The sequence below is a fragment of the Eurypyga helias genome, unplaced genomic scaffold, assembly GCF_000690775.1.
Source record: "Eurypyga helias isolate BGI_N326 unplaced genomic scaffold, ASM69077v1 scaffold7885, whole genome shotgun sequence".
In the NCBI taxonomy this organism is placed as follows: domain Eukaryota; kingdom Metazoa; phylum Chordata; class Aves; order Eurypygiformes; family Eurypygidae; genus Eurypyga; species Eurypyga helias.
The window spans coordinates 11,716-26,823 of record NW_010250713.1 but is presented as its reverse complement, the minus strand read 5'-3'; the positions used below and the strand labels follow the sequence as shown (position 1 = coordinate 26,823).

Here is a 15,108-nt window from a genome sequence, read left to right as displayed (position 1 = left end):
GTGAGAGGGCTGGAGGGCAGCACCACCCACAGCTATAAAGGCAGGTATGCTCTGGGGGTAATATCTGCCCCTAGCACCCCAGCATTGCAGGCTGCCTGAGGGGGTACCATCCAAAATCTAGTCCAATATAACTTCGCATCAAACAAACTCCTCCCCACTGTACGTGTAGCTCTGCCTGGTTAAGAAGAGCCCTAACAGCAGGTCCAGCTCCTTAGGGAAGAGTTTGGAACCCAAAGCAGAAGGGTAAAAAGTTTTGGCTTGGGGAGAGGGGAGGGAGAGAAGAGTTCAATGCTTCACCCTTTCATGCATGCGTGTGTAATGTGTTGTAATGTAACAACTTTGCTCTTGGCAGGCACGAAGCCAGGTTTAAACAACGTATGCTGGAACTAACAGACACGAACAACATTGCCTACTTATTTCTTTCGGCTGCCAACAGATGGCTGGAGGTCAGGACGGTACGTTCGGTTTAGTCCCGACCGTGGTTTTGAAACCTTGGAAGCAAACAGAGACTTTGCCTGATGCAGAGAAGATAATAATGAGAATTAATCTCACAATGAGATTATACACGCTGTTCCTTAAAATAGATCGGGATTGTTTATGTTAAACCCATAGGGTTCTTTCAGCTTTCTTGGCCAGGAGTAAGAAAACACCAGTCTCCCTCATCTTTTGCTGTTGTGATGTCTAGCGGCTGAAGAGAGCGCAAGAACAAACATTTACATAACTTGAAATAAGGCTTTCTCTACTACTGTGCAGCCTCTGCAGACCTGCCTGCAGCAGGAGCTACTTTAAAGCAGAGGATGGTGTTTCAGGGGTTTTGTGAACCGTGCCATCATTGTGCCAGGGATGAGCACCGCCGAGCTTCCAGGTCCTGAGGTATTTCTCCAGCAACAGGTTTAATAGCACAGGTGCAATTTAAACCCCTCCTGTGCACTGCCCTTCCTGTAGCTGTGAGCTGTTGTGATTTGACTGTTCAGTACAACAAAAGATGGCAGAACTAGGCTCCAGCTGAAAAGCAGATGACAGGAGGGCACAACGCAGCCACTGCCAGTGAGACAGGCTCCTGGCTTTCGGGGGATGCTGTCCAGGGGTAGCACATGAGGGACCTTCCTGATCTGCAAGGCAAGATGAGGCAAGCAAAGTCACTGTGATTTTCTTATTCATCTGGCACTAAAAGAGCAGTAAATAAACAGAGCAGTGACCTGATTCTGCTAGATACAGATAGTAACAGGCATTTTTAATCCTCACATCAAAGGCTGCATCCTCACCTTCATTTCCCTGGTACGGTGGTGAGGCAACAAAGCCGTGCTCTTTTTCTTACCACAGCAAAGCTTTCCATTGTGCTTGAAGCTTTCAGCTTCCTACAGCATCCAGTATCAAGCTGAGCTTGCTTCCAAATCAAAGGCAGATAAGTAACAGAGCAGAAGCCAATCCTGGAATAAGCCGTGGCAATGCCTGTTAATGTCTCACAGTCTTAGACTTGCTTACAATACGGCATGAATCTGATTCAAGAATATGCATCACTTCATCACAGCATTAGAAATAATGTGGTCTTGCCAAGGAATAGTTCGTTTAGTCCTGCCTAATGGCACAGTGGTACTAGGATCACTCAAAAGTTTATAGGATTTCACAGCAACTCTGTAGTCCGGTCCCAACTGCTGATGAGGCTCGAGACCCTTAATTCCCTGTAGTTGTGAAGTTCGAGTCTGTCATCTGCTCATCAACACTTTTTACAGACAGATGAACTAGGCAGCCCTCGTTTCAAATCTCAGAAGGAAAGATTCCAGGCAGGATATTATCAGACAAGAGGAAAAAAAATGGATGGAAAATGCTAACCCTGTAATCCAAAGTAAATATAATGCAGGGAGCAGTGGGAGAGTGGGAATAGCAGCAGTCTCATGAATCAGGCACCTTGACAGCTCCATGAGATCACATGTGGCATTCACTTCAAAACTGAGGTACACATCAAGGAGACGAGAGCAAGCTCCTGCAAAGCTTGTGAGAAGTCAGATCTTTGCAGTGCAGCCTACACTGCAATTTCTGTAACGCAAGTCATCACCGTGCAACAGAGCTGAGATCCTTCAGGTGCCTTCCACGGAATCGCTCGGAAACTCAGTGGGCTGTGACAGGAGCAAGGCTCGGTAGCCCGTTTGCAGCACCACAACTACACGGCTGTCCTGTTTTCCCAGTCCACACTGCCAGCAACATCCACACGGTGTGTCACTGCCGGCTGTGAGGGTACAGCAGGCTTTGGGATGCCTTCACCACACATGGTGTCCCATTGCATGGTCTCTCCGCTTGTGCCAGTAAAACATGTGTGTTACCTGTATGAATTCTACCAAAATTCTACCTGAATAATGTGAAGTCACTGATGCTTCTCGTTTTTAGGGAGGCAGACCAATGTTTGAGAAGACCTGAAGGAGAGTGGGGAGAGTAGAATTGATTTGTTTTAGTGGTGGGAATTAGGGTGTCATCGTTATGCCATTCTTACAATTTATTTTGGTTTTAATGTGTCCATTAGATTTTTTTGATACCTGCTCTTTTTGGGTTGGCCACAACAAGATACCCTAGCCCAGATGGATGCACAGAAAATACTGTCCTGTTTCACTTGTGTTCAGCCTTTAGAGTGTTTCAGGTTGGGCACCACAACCCCTGACTTTTTCCAGGAAAAACAAACCAGAATTAAGGACTAGGTGTCATTATAGGAATAATCCTCAGAAAAGCAAACCTGCTCTGCAACTGAAGAAATTTTCTTGTTGCTGCATTTGAATGTTGCCTAGAATTGTTCTCTCCCCCTCTTTCTTGTTCCAGGATTACCTCGGTGCTTGTATAGTGCTGACGGCGGCGGTCACGTCCATCACTGAAGGGCCTAACTCAGGGTTTGTGGGGCTAGGTCTCCTGTACGCTCTGACGGTATGTACCTAGGCAATGTGTAAGGACTTTCAGACCAATGTATTAATTTTATAATATTTTTTAAAATACATATACATGGTTATCTTCCAGCTTTCTTAATCTTGAAAAAAACCAATCTTGCAAATAATGGATTCGGGCCAAAGCTGAGAGAGTTCAGGGCAACTTGGACTTGCTTCAAGGTTTATGAGCCAATTAAAAAAACACAACCATTCCCAGGCCCTGCGTGCTCCCAAGCAGAGCAGGAAAATTAAAAATGCGTAAGAGGACCTGCTGCGCACTCTGTTTTGCACAACACAAAGTTGGTTCTGTCTGTATATGGCAAAACCGGCCAGAAAACTCTATTCCACAGACTGTCATAACCTGGGTAATCTTTAACCAAAGACCTAATGAAATTGCTGAAGAACCAGAAATACCGGTTCTGCCTTTGGAGGGGAACTACTGAGATGACCAGTATTGTCCATGCAATTCTGAATGGACTGGGGACTGGGACCCTTGGGGCTGGTAGACAGGTAGCGGAGGAGATGGGTTTAGGAACAACGAGATTTTGGTGGCACGCTAGCTAATTCATTTTGACTCTATCATTAGCACTGAGCAATTTGTGCTGAGTCATGGAGAAGGAACAGTGGTTTAGGGTACTAGGCTATAAGAGATGCTGAGAGTGCATCATGCACACAGAGCAGGATCACTATAGAAAGCAGAAATATCACTGAGTTAACCATGAGATGCAGGATGAACATAGTGGCAGCAAGAATTTTTGAAATTGTGGCTGGAGTGGCAAAAATCTGGTGTCTTTATGGCACTGGTATGAGGGAGAGATATGGGAATGGGTCTAACATTTGGCTTTGCACGTAAATGCTGGTGACCCCATGGTTACAACAGAAAGTTCTTGGCAGCTGCCATAGGGTGGCCTTAGATTCCCTTTGTGCCGCTGTTGCAGCAGTGTGAGAATCTGCCAGCAATCGAGAATCAGTCCCAGTGTTTCAGCTTCACTCTGAAAACATTCCTGGTAATCCTACTTCATTAGCAGAGATCTGGAAGCGCCAAGATGTCTGCATCATCTTTGGCTTCTTTGTATGTAGTCTGTATTTGCAAACAGATCATTAGTGTGAAAGTTAGCCATGTGCTGAAGTCTGGCATAGCAGTGAAAACACGCTGTAGGCACCCGGTGATCACCTGTCCCTCTCCTGCCCCACAGTAACACCGATGAAACTTTGAATGCAGTTGGATCCTCCCCTGGCACAGGTTTCACTTCCGCTTGGAGCTAAGAGAGGGCTGATGTTTGGACCCGGATGAGAGCAGACTCATTGTGTTTACAGTAGACATCCATAAGCTTAGTCTCTGCCCGTGTATGAACACTGCCAACTCCCTTGCACGACTGTGATGAAGGTTGAAAGAACGGGTAGAGCCTGTGGGATGCCAGGCTCTGATATCAAACCTGCCAGACCTATGATCGCAGCCTGCTGCCCCGCAAGCAGCAGTTCTGCAGGCCGTTTAGTTTATCTGCAAATGTACCCAATTCCATAACTTCCTGCCTCCAGAACTGGACACAGAATCAGAGGGTTTCTGAACAACAAAGAAAATACTTCACACTACCCCCTAGAGTAATGCTGTCTTAAGGATAAAGCAAGCAACTAAATCCTCTAAATTGACAGTGAATATTATTGCTGAATCTCAGTGGAAATTATTTACTGTATGCTTATTGCATCAGTATTAGGTAAGGGGAAAAGAAGTGGGGCTGGGTGATTTATTCGTAATAAACTTATTTGGCAAATTTGGCAAATCACTCCCAAAAATATGACAAAACCTCTCTCTGAATGTGTTTGCATATAGGATGTTTTCACTGTCTAAGTTAAGTTTCTAAACCTTTAATCAGGCATGTGAAGCATCTCATTTTTTAAAGGTGCTTGGCAACCAACTGTCCCTAATAAGATTGGTTTTTCTTTTTTTATATGAGCCCCTAAATACAGACTTAGGAACCTTTTACACTTAGGAACTTGCTTTACACTTTTCAGCCTTAAATAGTCAGTCCTGATTGGAGATCAGTTTCTCTAAGCTGTAAGTTAGACAATTCATTATCAACTATTATCTGCTACAATTAATACAGTTACTATTGATTAAATCCTTTTGATTACAAATGGGAATAAAAACCAAGAAGGAAGTATCTTTGAGCTCATGGTACATTATTTCTCATTTATTTCTGTGCTAAGAACCTCACATTTTCCACAGAGAAAGAGGAATTAATTATCTAAATACACACAGAAGGAAACAGAAGTTAAATGCCCATCAAATCTTTTCAATATATTTGCAAATAGTAAACTTGCTTAGTCTTTAGTTGCAGTTGTTGAAAGATTAGAAAATGCAGTATTTCCAGACAGTGCTTCTGGTTTCTGATGTTTTTCTGTGTTTGTGTGTTTAAAAAGGATGCCTTTTGGTACTGATTACTAGATGCTGAGAACAAGAGATTCCCCTGATGAGTCACATCTTCAGAGTACAGGTTCAACCTTTCCGTAGTTCTCCTTCAGAAAACAAGGATGGGAATACCAAGCACTAAATTACTGCATCAGGGTTGTTTGTGTTGGAGTATAACTGGATTTTTACATTTTTGATGCTGTTGCACTGTCTTGAATCATTGCAACATAAGTAAGAGACCCCCTGTGCTGAGTCAGGCCAAAGGCTGTTATAAGTTTATCCAACCTTTAATCACAAACAGGTAGAAACAGGCAGAAGGCTGAACCCTGCCCTTGTTTTCATTTTGTGATGCAGATAACCAACTATTTGAACTGGGTGGTAAGGAATCTGGCCGATCTGGAGGTGCAGATGGGCGCAGTAAAAAAGGTGCACAGCTTCCTGAACATGGAGTCGGAGAACTACGATGGCTACTTGGGTATTGCACTCCAATCATTTTGGTTCTTACTGTGGTAATGTGAAAACCTGGTAGACGTGGTCATGTAAAATGTATACATCTCTCTGGTCAAAATCTGTTCTCACTGCCATGTGGGACCTCCCACTGCTCTGGATTGGTCAACATTAAAAAAAACCTACCAAATGCCAGGGGGACAGAGTATGGCCCTGCAGTACAGTCAGAAAGTACCAGTCACAGATAGGATGAACAAAACATCCATGTATCTGTTCAAAAAACAAAGATATGGATAAAAATCAGAAATTCACTGTCAGTCGCACGCTTCAAAACCTCTGGTCTTTGCAGCAAATGGGGACTACAGGGCAGGGCCATGCTAGCAATTGGACCTGAGCAACTCTTCCCTGAACTGCATGTTGCCGTTCATACTCCACGTATCCCAAATTGGCTTCGGTTGGCATTGTAGAAGTGCTTGAAGTGCAAGGCCAAGAAAGCTCGCAGGTCAACGCACTTCCCTGGAAACACAAGCCCCTTAGGCCTGGAGACACGCATCCCTGGCTGCGTATTTGCGAATCAGGATGAAATATGAGCTGTGGTCGTGTCAACCGCTCCTGTTGTAGGGCAGTAACAACATCCTTCCTTGCACTGCCCTTCCTCTGCTGGTTACTGACCGACGAACCCATTAACACTGTGCTGACATGACATTCTTCCCTGCTCCTTTGGCTTCTCCCCACTTCGTTGTCAAGACCCACTTTAGCATTTGCCCTCTCGTCTTATGTGTCGAGAACTGGAAGCCAAGTGCTGACGTGCCTGCCAGGCAGTTCCCCGCTCCCCCTCAGCAGGGAACTGGGGCTCCAATTCTTGCATGGCTTCAGGAAGATCTCCAGGCGGGAGAGAGGGGGAAAGGGGAATGTCATAAAGGGTGACCCTTTGATGGCATTCGTTTTAGTTTCTTTTTCTGTAACTATTTCAGATCCCTCTCAAGTCCCCAAAGACTGGCCCCAGGAGGGGGAAATCAAGATTGAAAACTTGTGTGTTCGATATGAAAACAACCTGAAGCCTGTTCTTAAGCACGTTAAGGCGTATATCAAACCAGGACAAAAGGTACCATGTCAAGCAATCCCCTGTTACCCTCATTCTGGAGCCGATCCCTCCTTCCTGCGTTTTATTTTCTAATGTGGCAGAAGAGCAGAGAATAACGACAGTTTGCAGTGGCAGCTGTATGCATTGATGGTCCTCTCTGAGGTCCCTTGGCATGGGTCAAGAAACTTAGGCTGATGACATCTTATTCTTGGCTGGGACCAGTTTTCCTTCTGAGATTCCCACTTCTTTCCAAGTCTCCCTTGCATAGAGGGAGCCTAGGTGGCTGGATGAGATTAGATGAACACCGGACTGGAACTGAGTAAAAATGCAAGAACCTCTCACATTTCAGCATACAGGTCATTGGAGTCCAGGGCAAAATGCTGAAGTTTCTAAAATGCTGCTGGGACAAGTCCTCATGCTGCTGAGAGGCAGAAGAGAAGAGTGTGCTTGCCATGCTCTTTTGCTTTTTCCCTGGTGTCTGCCAGTGGGATTGGGAAGGATCTTTCTTCTCACCAGTCAGTCCAGTCCAGCTTTCCCAGAAGGACTGCAATTCTGATTTAAAACTTCCCTCTGTAAGTAACTAGCACCTTGCTTGCTTCTGCAGGTTGGGATCTGTGGTCGTACTGGCAGTGGCAAGTCATCCCTGTCCTTGGCGTTCTTCAGAATGGTGGACATATTCGATGGTAAGTTTTGAGTAGGTGGTCACTCCTGACCTGCTCCCCCCTCATTTCTGCAGAAGGAGCAAGGAGACTTTTTGGTAGTTTATGTCCTGGCTTTCTGGCTCAGAAGATGCTTGGTTAGAATGGGACTTGTCCTGCCTGATCCTTCAAAGTACGACGTGTCCTACTGTGCGTAGCGCTTGGTTCTTCCAGGAAATGTTACGCACGGATGATGCTTCTAATTTTTTTAATTTTTTTTTTTTTTTTGCGTATGCTCTGACAAAATAATATGCCGTTTTTAAGATAGGAGGAAAAAATATGCAACTCTCTGGAGCCTCTAAATTTCTCCCTAAAGAATAACTGTATTAACTTATGATAGCTGTCAGAATGTTAGCAGAATAGAAACTAGAATTTAACAAGTCCATCCCCTTGATATTTCTTTTCTATTTTATTGTGGTTTCCCACAGCTACAGCAGAAACTGATGAAAGGTTTTGGAAACATTTTGCTGTTTTCACTCCTGCAGCATTTCACTCTCCCAGCTAATGGGATTGAAGTGGTACGCAGCAATATGCACCCTGGCTTTTATAACACATATACATGTGGACTGTTGCAGGAATATGGAAACCTACTGGAAAGTCACGTTTTTGTTTCAAAGATATACATGTTTCTAATTTAGCCATTGCATGTGTAACGTTTGCTAGGGAAAGCCCAGTAGGATGTGGGAGGATACGTAAACATGATGCAGCTAATACTTGCTTTTGTTGTGGTTCTGTGCCTATATGTATCTATGGTAATAGGGTTTTGATTCATGACCCAGGTTCCTGGATATATAAATAGTGCAAACAACTAATAGTTATATTAATGGCCAACTTTAAGTTTCCTTCTACTTTAATCTTCTTTATGTATCTTTTCTTTGTCTGTTCCTTCCATATCCCTGATTTTTCCCAGTGGGAATGCCTAAGTCTTTACTAATCAAGCTCTGCTTGTCCTTTGTGCACATCCCTCTGTCTCTCTCTCAGCTAGACCCATATTTGGCCTCTATATTTGTCCACGTCTGGGTGGAGCCCAGCTCTAATAAAAATTACATAACATGATTTCGAGTAACTTTACTGGAGCCAGACTTCATTCATGTTGCCCTTCTTGGTGCCTTATGGCTCTGTTATTTCTTTGAATTTGTATGTGTTCCATGTTATTCCCCTACCCTCACTTCTTTGTTCTTTAGTGTTTCCCTTTTCTTACCTTCTGTTCACACCACCTCTTGTTTCTCTTCTGTCTTGCTTGGTTTCTCCTCATTACTGTCCTGCTTTCCCAACTCCTGTCTAATCTACTTCTTCCCTTAGGTCTCCTCATCTGCTCTTCTCTTTTCCTTGAATACCCTGGCTCATATTCCTACACATGCCATATTAATTTTTCTCCCATTAATCCACCTCATCTTCTGCTAACCTTCTCTCATATCCTCATTTGTGAAGAAAAGGAATTGCTTAAGTTTATGCAACCACCAATGTCTCATGCTGAAGTCTTATGACCTCATCCAGACTTTCTAAAAGTCTGAAAACAGTTTGACTTTGCACGCTACAGATGAAATCTTGGTTCCTCTGAACTTCCAATAAAAGCATAAAACTAATCGTAGTCCAACTAGGTAGAGATTAAGTCTTTCATTGGAATAGGGCCACAAAGAGTAACCTGCAAAACGCAGTATCGTGGCAATTGGGAATAACAGAAGAGGTATACGTGCACAGCTTTGGCTATCCATGTATTTGCCAGTTCAGTTCAGGGTTAGGTTCTCACTGTTGGGAGAGCGAATGGTGAGCTTAATGTTAGGCACTTCCCATGGCTGAGTGCAGCTGCCTGGTGAAGTAATCCACAGGGAAACTGCAGACGTGAGCCCGATGAAAATACCCCTTACCAGATCCTCATCCAGTTTGCCCTGGACCACCCCTTCCTCATAACCCAGAGGAATTTTATGCATCCAGGGAAAGTCAGTGAGGTCAGTAGTTCCTGGCTTTCATTTGTGGATTCAAGGGAAGAGATTCCTTCTGCCCTTCTCACCCTCTTCTACTTACAGAGCAGCCAACCAGTTTCTCGTGTATGTTCCCCCCATCTCCCTCGCCTGAATATCAGCAGTTGCCACACCCAACACATCATAAATCAGATTTTCAGATGAGATCCATATGCTCATTGACCTGAAGTAGTGACTAGAAAAGGAAAAATCCTCTTGCTTTACCGAGTATCCCAGCTGTTGCAGCAACTTCTTGTCAGGGAATGAACTACTAGGTTAAGGAGTGATTAATGTTGCTGCTTCCAGTAATCTTATGCTAGCAGAACAGTATGTCGCGAATTCACAACCAGATACTCAAATGAAACTGAGCTGTAGGAACCAAAATGAATGGTATTCAAATACCTTGGAGTAGGACATCCTTTTTATTTTTCTGATCTGCCTCATTAAAAGTTAATGCTACCCTATTCCTTCTAAAGTTTGACAGTTTTGGCTCCTGATGTCTGGATTGCAGATACATACATATATTATGCAAAAGATATCGTGCACAATCTCAAATTAAGTATCTCCTGCAACTTTTAAAGTCAAGGGAACAGAGAAAGACACAGGACGTGGCTAATGACATGTCACTCTTGTTCTCGCTCAGTTTGGCTGTAAAGCTCAGGTCACCCCTTAACAAACTATCCTTCTGGTGCCATCATTAATCACATAGCATGGAAGCCACGTATTTCCTTTAAGGGAAAGTGGAGGCAAGGGGATAGAAAGAGAGCAAGGCGAGAGAGTCACTAATAAGCTGGGTCCCCTCTGGCTTGTGTTACGACACACCTTCACCTTCCCCGTGTTTTCATAGCGGTGCCGAGGGGTCGCAGCAGCACGCTGCCTCATAATCTGGGGTCCAGCCCAAAAGCAGCTGTTTTCCCTTTCTGCCTTCTACCTGCAGATCACATCCTTTGTGCAATTCCCTCACGTGTCATCTGCATGTTGTTTTAAACAGGGAGGATAGTGATTGACGGCATAGACATCAGCAAATTGCCTCTTCATACGCTTCGTTCCCGACTCTCCATTATTCTCCAGGATCCCATATTGTTCAGTGGCTCCATCCGGTAGGTGCATGCCATCAGGAGAACACAAGCAGCATTGCATGGTGTGTTTGTGATGGGCACTGTGGAATGGGAAGGGATGTGAAAGGGAAGGAACCTTCGTAGCTCAGGCCAACCTGTCTGCACAGTCTGTCCAAGGAAAGTCAAGTGACACGCACAATGCCAGAATGTTCCTTTGCAGAAGACCTGAATGAACTGTCATTGCAGTAGCGAGACTCCTCTTATGGTTTTCTTTGCAGCTTTAATTTGGATCCAGAATGCAAGTGCACTGACGATAGGCTCTGGGAAGCTTTGGAGATTGCTCAGTTGAAGAACATGGTCAAGACATTGCCAGGAGGCCTTGGTATGTCTGAACCAAGTTTCTGGGAACACAGGCCATTAATGAAATTATGCATGCGTGAGCATGCGCACATATAAACAGTTACATGGGATCTAACACTCTGAACCATCATGTGGGAGCTGACGGGCAACTAATGAATATTCTGTCTCTATGCTAGAGAGAATGTGTTTACTAAAAAGCTGAGGAGTGGTCTGGTTTTCCACTCATCGCAGAAAAGCACCTGCAGCACCTTATGGGCAACTAATGAATATTCTGTCTCTCTGCTAGAGAGAATGTTCTTACTAAAAAGCTGAAGAGTAGTCTGGTTTTCCACTCATTGCCGGCAAGAACCTGCAGCACCTTAGAATGTTCATCATGTAGGGTGACTAGTCAGCAAGGAGTTAAAAAAGAGCAGTTTTACCTCTGCTCCTCCAACAGAATCTGGCTCTGCCAGCAGAGCTGTAGCTTTTTCTAGAACACAGAGCACTTTCCTTATCATCTCAGATCTGGTTCACAAAGGGAACTCACATATTTCTTTCCATATTAACTGTAGTTCTTATTACTGAGATATTATCCTGCAGTCTACCAGATTTACTAAGTATCTGTGCCTACTATTTGCTTAAAGATATATTGCTCCTTTCTCAAGGAGCTCTGCTCACTTTTCTTGGTATGGCTCCATTACTGTGTTCAGTCAAAATTATACTCACTGTCTTTTAGGGGGATGTCATCTGTAAATGACTGGGTCCTGACTGTATGAACACCCAGCGTTTCAGTGGTGCGACGTTCAAAGTAACTGGTTTCGTTACAGATGCAATGGTAACAGAGGGAGGAGAGAACTTCAGCGTAGGGCAAAGGCAGCTCTTCTGTCTAGCCCGAGCCTTTGTCCGCAAGAGTAGCATTCTCATCATGGACGAAGCCACAGCATCTATTGACATGGCCACAGTGAGTATAGCAATTGGCACCATCGATGCAGGGATCTATTAGGTGAGGAGGCAACATCTTCCCTGAGTGTCAGCCATGAGACCTCTTTAGCAGCAAAAAACAGGGATTTTTTTGCCTTTCTCTTGCGTTTGGTTTCAGCCGTTGATGTGTTTTGTGGATTGATGCCTAGGGTGAGAGGGAAAAAACCCAACATGGAATGTTTTAGAAAATCCCCTGCGTGGCATTTCCTTGCTGAGAATCTGATGCACAGCTCAGAGATAGTATGGCATATGACCCTCTCTTTTATGTACTTGAAGACACATGAATTAAAATGTAAAAGAGCGAATTGACTGAAGTAAACCTTCTCCTTTGGTAGGAAAACATTTTGCAGAAGGTTGTGATGACTGCCTTTGCAGACCGCACAGTTGTAACGATAGCGGTAAGTATCAACAGCAAATGCTTTTTCCTTATTCCTCAGGCAGTTAATCCTGCCTTTCACCAGTTAAACATCACCATATAAAACTAAAACCATCAACAAATAAACTAAAACGCAAGGTCAGAATATTCCCAGACAGTAAAATGTGTTGAGACACATATTATCAACCTGAAATTTTGCAGTAAATGCTATCTTGCAAGTGAGCCAAACTAAAACACTTGGATCTGAAGAAGGACTTGACAGGGGACTTCTACACTGTCTCCAAGCTAATTTGAAGTAATTCTCAATGAAAAAATCGAAACGGAACCCGCGGGTTAAACTATTACTGAAAGGCGCGTCAAAATCTAGGTTTGGGTCTTGCCTCTGAAGTCAGTGCATGTACCGTGTCCACAGTCATGGCACGATTTATAAAAGGAGCTGCATTTATAAAAGGAGCTGAGATTTCAAAAGCTTGTTGCTGTGGTTTCCTGAGTTGGGTCATTTCTTTTCTTTCAGAATAAAAAGTTGGTTTTAAAAAAGTTTTAAAAATTGGAATCAATGGGAAATACTCAAAAAATGAGTATCTGTTCAACTAGGGGATTATGCTACTTTTCCCTGTTTTCCTGCCATTTCTAGTGCCCCCAAGTGCGGTGTGTCCATGCAAGTATGCACACGTGTGTGCATGCATACGCACGTACGCACATACACAGTGTTCCACCTTGTGACGGCAGGCTTACTCAACAAACAGATGTTTTATCCACGAGATAAATATGTGTTCCAACAGCTGGTTCATTTGCTTTGTCTGGAATCCAGTCCTGCGGTTAGAGATTAGACTTATGCCTCCTGGACTCTGGCTTCAGGTCTGTCAGTGACTAGTTTGTGTCGAGCAAAGCACTTAACCTAGCTCATTTACAACAGACTCTCAGGTCACTGGATGTGTAAATGCTGAAGATGCCAGCAGGAAGCATGTTCTCCTTGAGCTGCACGCCAGTCAGATTTTCAGAGTGTCCTTCTGACTGAAATCCCACTTTTCTTTTGCTTTGCCTTTCCAAAATCAGTGTCTCAAGCAAAATGGCACATATTAATATTGAGCTCTCCTCACGGAGTCGGCTTCATTTCCTTCCTCTCTTCATTCGTGGCTGATCCTTCCTTCACCCACCTGTTTTTCTTTTCTTTTTTCCAGCATCGTGTCTCTCACATCTTGGATGCCAGTATTGTCCTAGTCCTTTCTGAGGGCTTTCTAGTTGAATGTGACACTGCCTCAAACTTACTCCTCAAAGAGGACGGCCTGTTCACCACTTTGGTGAAGACTCACAAGTAGACTCTCTCAGTCCACACTGTTCACGAGACTTCTGGCTCTTTGGTAGCTATTTTGACCTCTTTAGTTTCCTTTCACTCTGCTTCCTTTCTACTGCACAACTTCTGAGATGACAGCGCAAGGAGGTGTTTATTGTGTCGTTCCTGGGTTTGCTTAATCTCATGAGTATTTATTTTTATCAAAACTTAGACAGCTAACGCCGAATCTATGACGTTAGAGGGATCCACTCCATAAAGTAATCCCCAACCTTCAGCCTTTATAGTGAGATACCTCACTTTTAGAGTTCATCCTGTACATGACTGCCTGTATGTGTACGGCACTGAAATCCAACTCAGCCGGGTTTCCTGAGGGACGTGGTTGAGCAGTGGACTTGGCAGTGCTGGGTTAACGGTTGGACTTGATCTTAAAGGTCTTTTCCAACTTAAACAAATCTGTGATTCTATTCTTGCTGCCTGTGAGTCTAAACTATTGCCTGTAGCACCCACAAACTGAATCTTAGAGGGAGCTAATTGATTTACAGGAGAGAGCCCAGGGGTGCCCTAAGATAGACGCAGAGCAGAGGTGGTGCACCTCGGGGTGCAGAGGCCAGGGAGCGGAGCAGCATGCTAAGGCACCTGAGAGTGCAGGCGTACCCAGCATGTTTCACACCCGTTTCCCAAAGGGGAAGATGTATTTCAGTGATGCCATGGGATTTATTCCAACAGCTGTGCTGTCCATACTGGCAATTAGCGGACCGAAAGTGAAGTGCATGCTTAAGTATTTTCAGGCTGAGTGCCAGAGGCTGTAAAGTAGTTGGAGATCTCTTCAGATGAAAGACACAGTACAAGGACCTACTCCAAATACCGCTGTAAACAAGGATACCCTTTCACCAACTCGGCATGCTCTGCTTTAGGCCCAGTAATGAACTGCAGTGCGAATGATCGTAATGAAAACTTCCGCATGCTTTTCTTTGCCGCAGCATCGGGTTCACACCATCCTCACGGCAGACCTGGTCATCGTCATGAAGCGAGGGAACATTTTGGAATATGATACGCCTGAGAACCTGCTTTCTCGAGAAGACGGCATCTTTGCTTCCTTTGTCCGGGCCGACATGTGAAGCAGCGCGTTACGCATTTTAAGAGCTTATTTTTAAACAAATGAAATGCAAATATTCTCTGTTCGATGTAACATCACTTTTATCTGGTCTTTTAGAGCATCTTTCTTCAAACTTCCATCTTCCAAAATAATAAAACCTAATGCAATACGTGAATGCCTCAAAGCAATAAAAATGTCCCTTCGTTCAAAAGCTATTAAACTTCACACACACACGGAGGCAGAAGTTTTTATTTCCTGAGAATTTGCCATTTTTCTTAGACTTTTTAGTGACTTTATTTCTTTTATAGAATGAAAAAATGCGCTGCTCTTATAAACTGCATGCGCTGTGCTGGAACCGGCAATCAAATCGTGCAGTTTGTCAAGGAAATGAGAGATCCCCAGAAGCATTGTGTCCCCAGAGGGGAAAAATGAAAGAAAAACAACTCCAAACCCGT

General features: G+C 44.1%; 1 protein-coding gene across 1 annotated transcript; it reads left to right on the top strand.

Moving 5' to 3' along the window:
- Positions 1 to 352: 352 nt before the first annotated feature.
- Positions 353 to 14,835, top strand: LOC104509720 (ATP-binding cassette sub-family C member 9-like; the record flags this gene model as incomplete). The annotated part of the gene is made up of 10 exons (XM_010151756.1): positions 353 to 455; positions 2,809 to 2,910; positions 5,674 to 5,794; positions 6,741 to 6,871; positions 7,455 to 7,533; positions 10,501 to 10,609; positions 10,846 to 10,949; positions 11,734 to 11,867; positions 12,223 to 12,285; positions 14,538 to 14,835. Coding segments are annotated over 10 exons (1,084 nt in total), but the record flags the coding sequence as incomplete, so codon positions are not given.
- Positions 14,836 to 15,108: the final 273 nt, after the last annotated feature.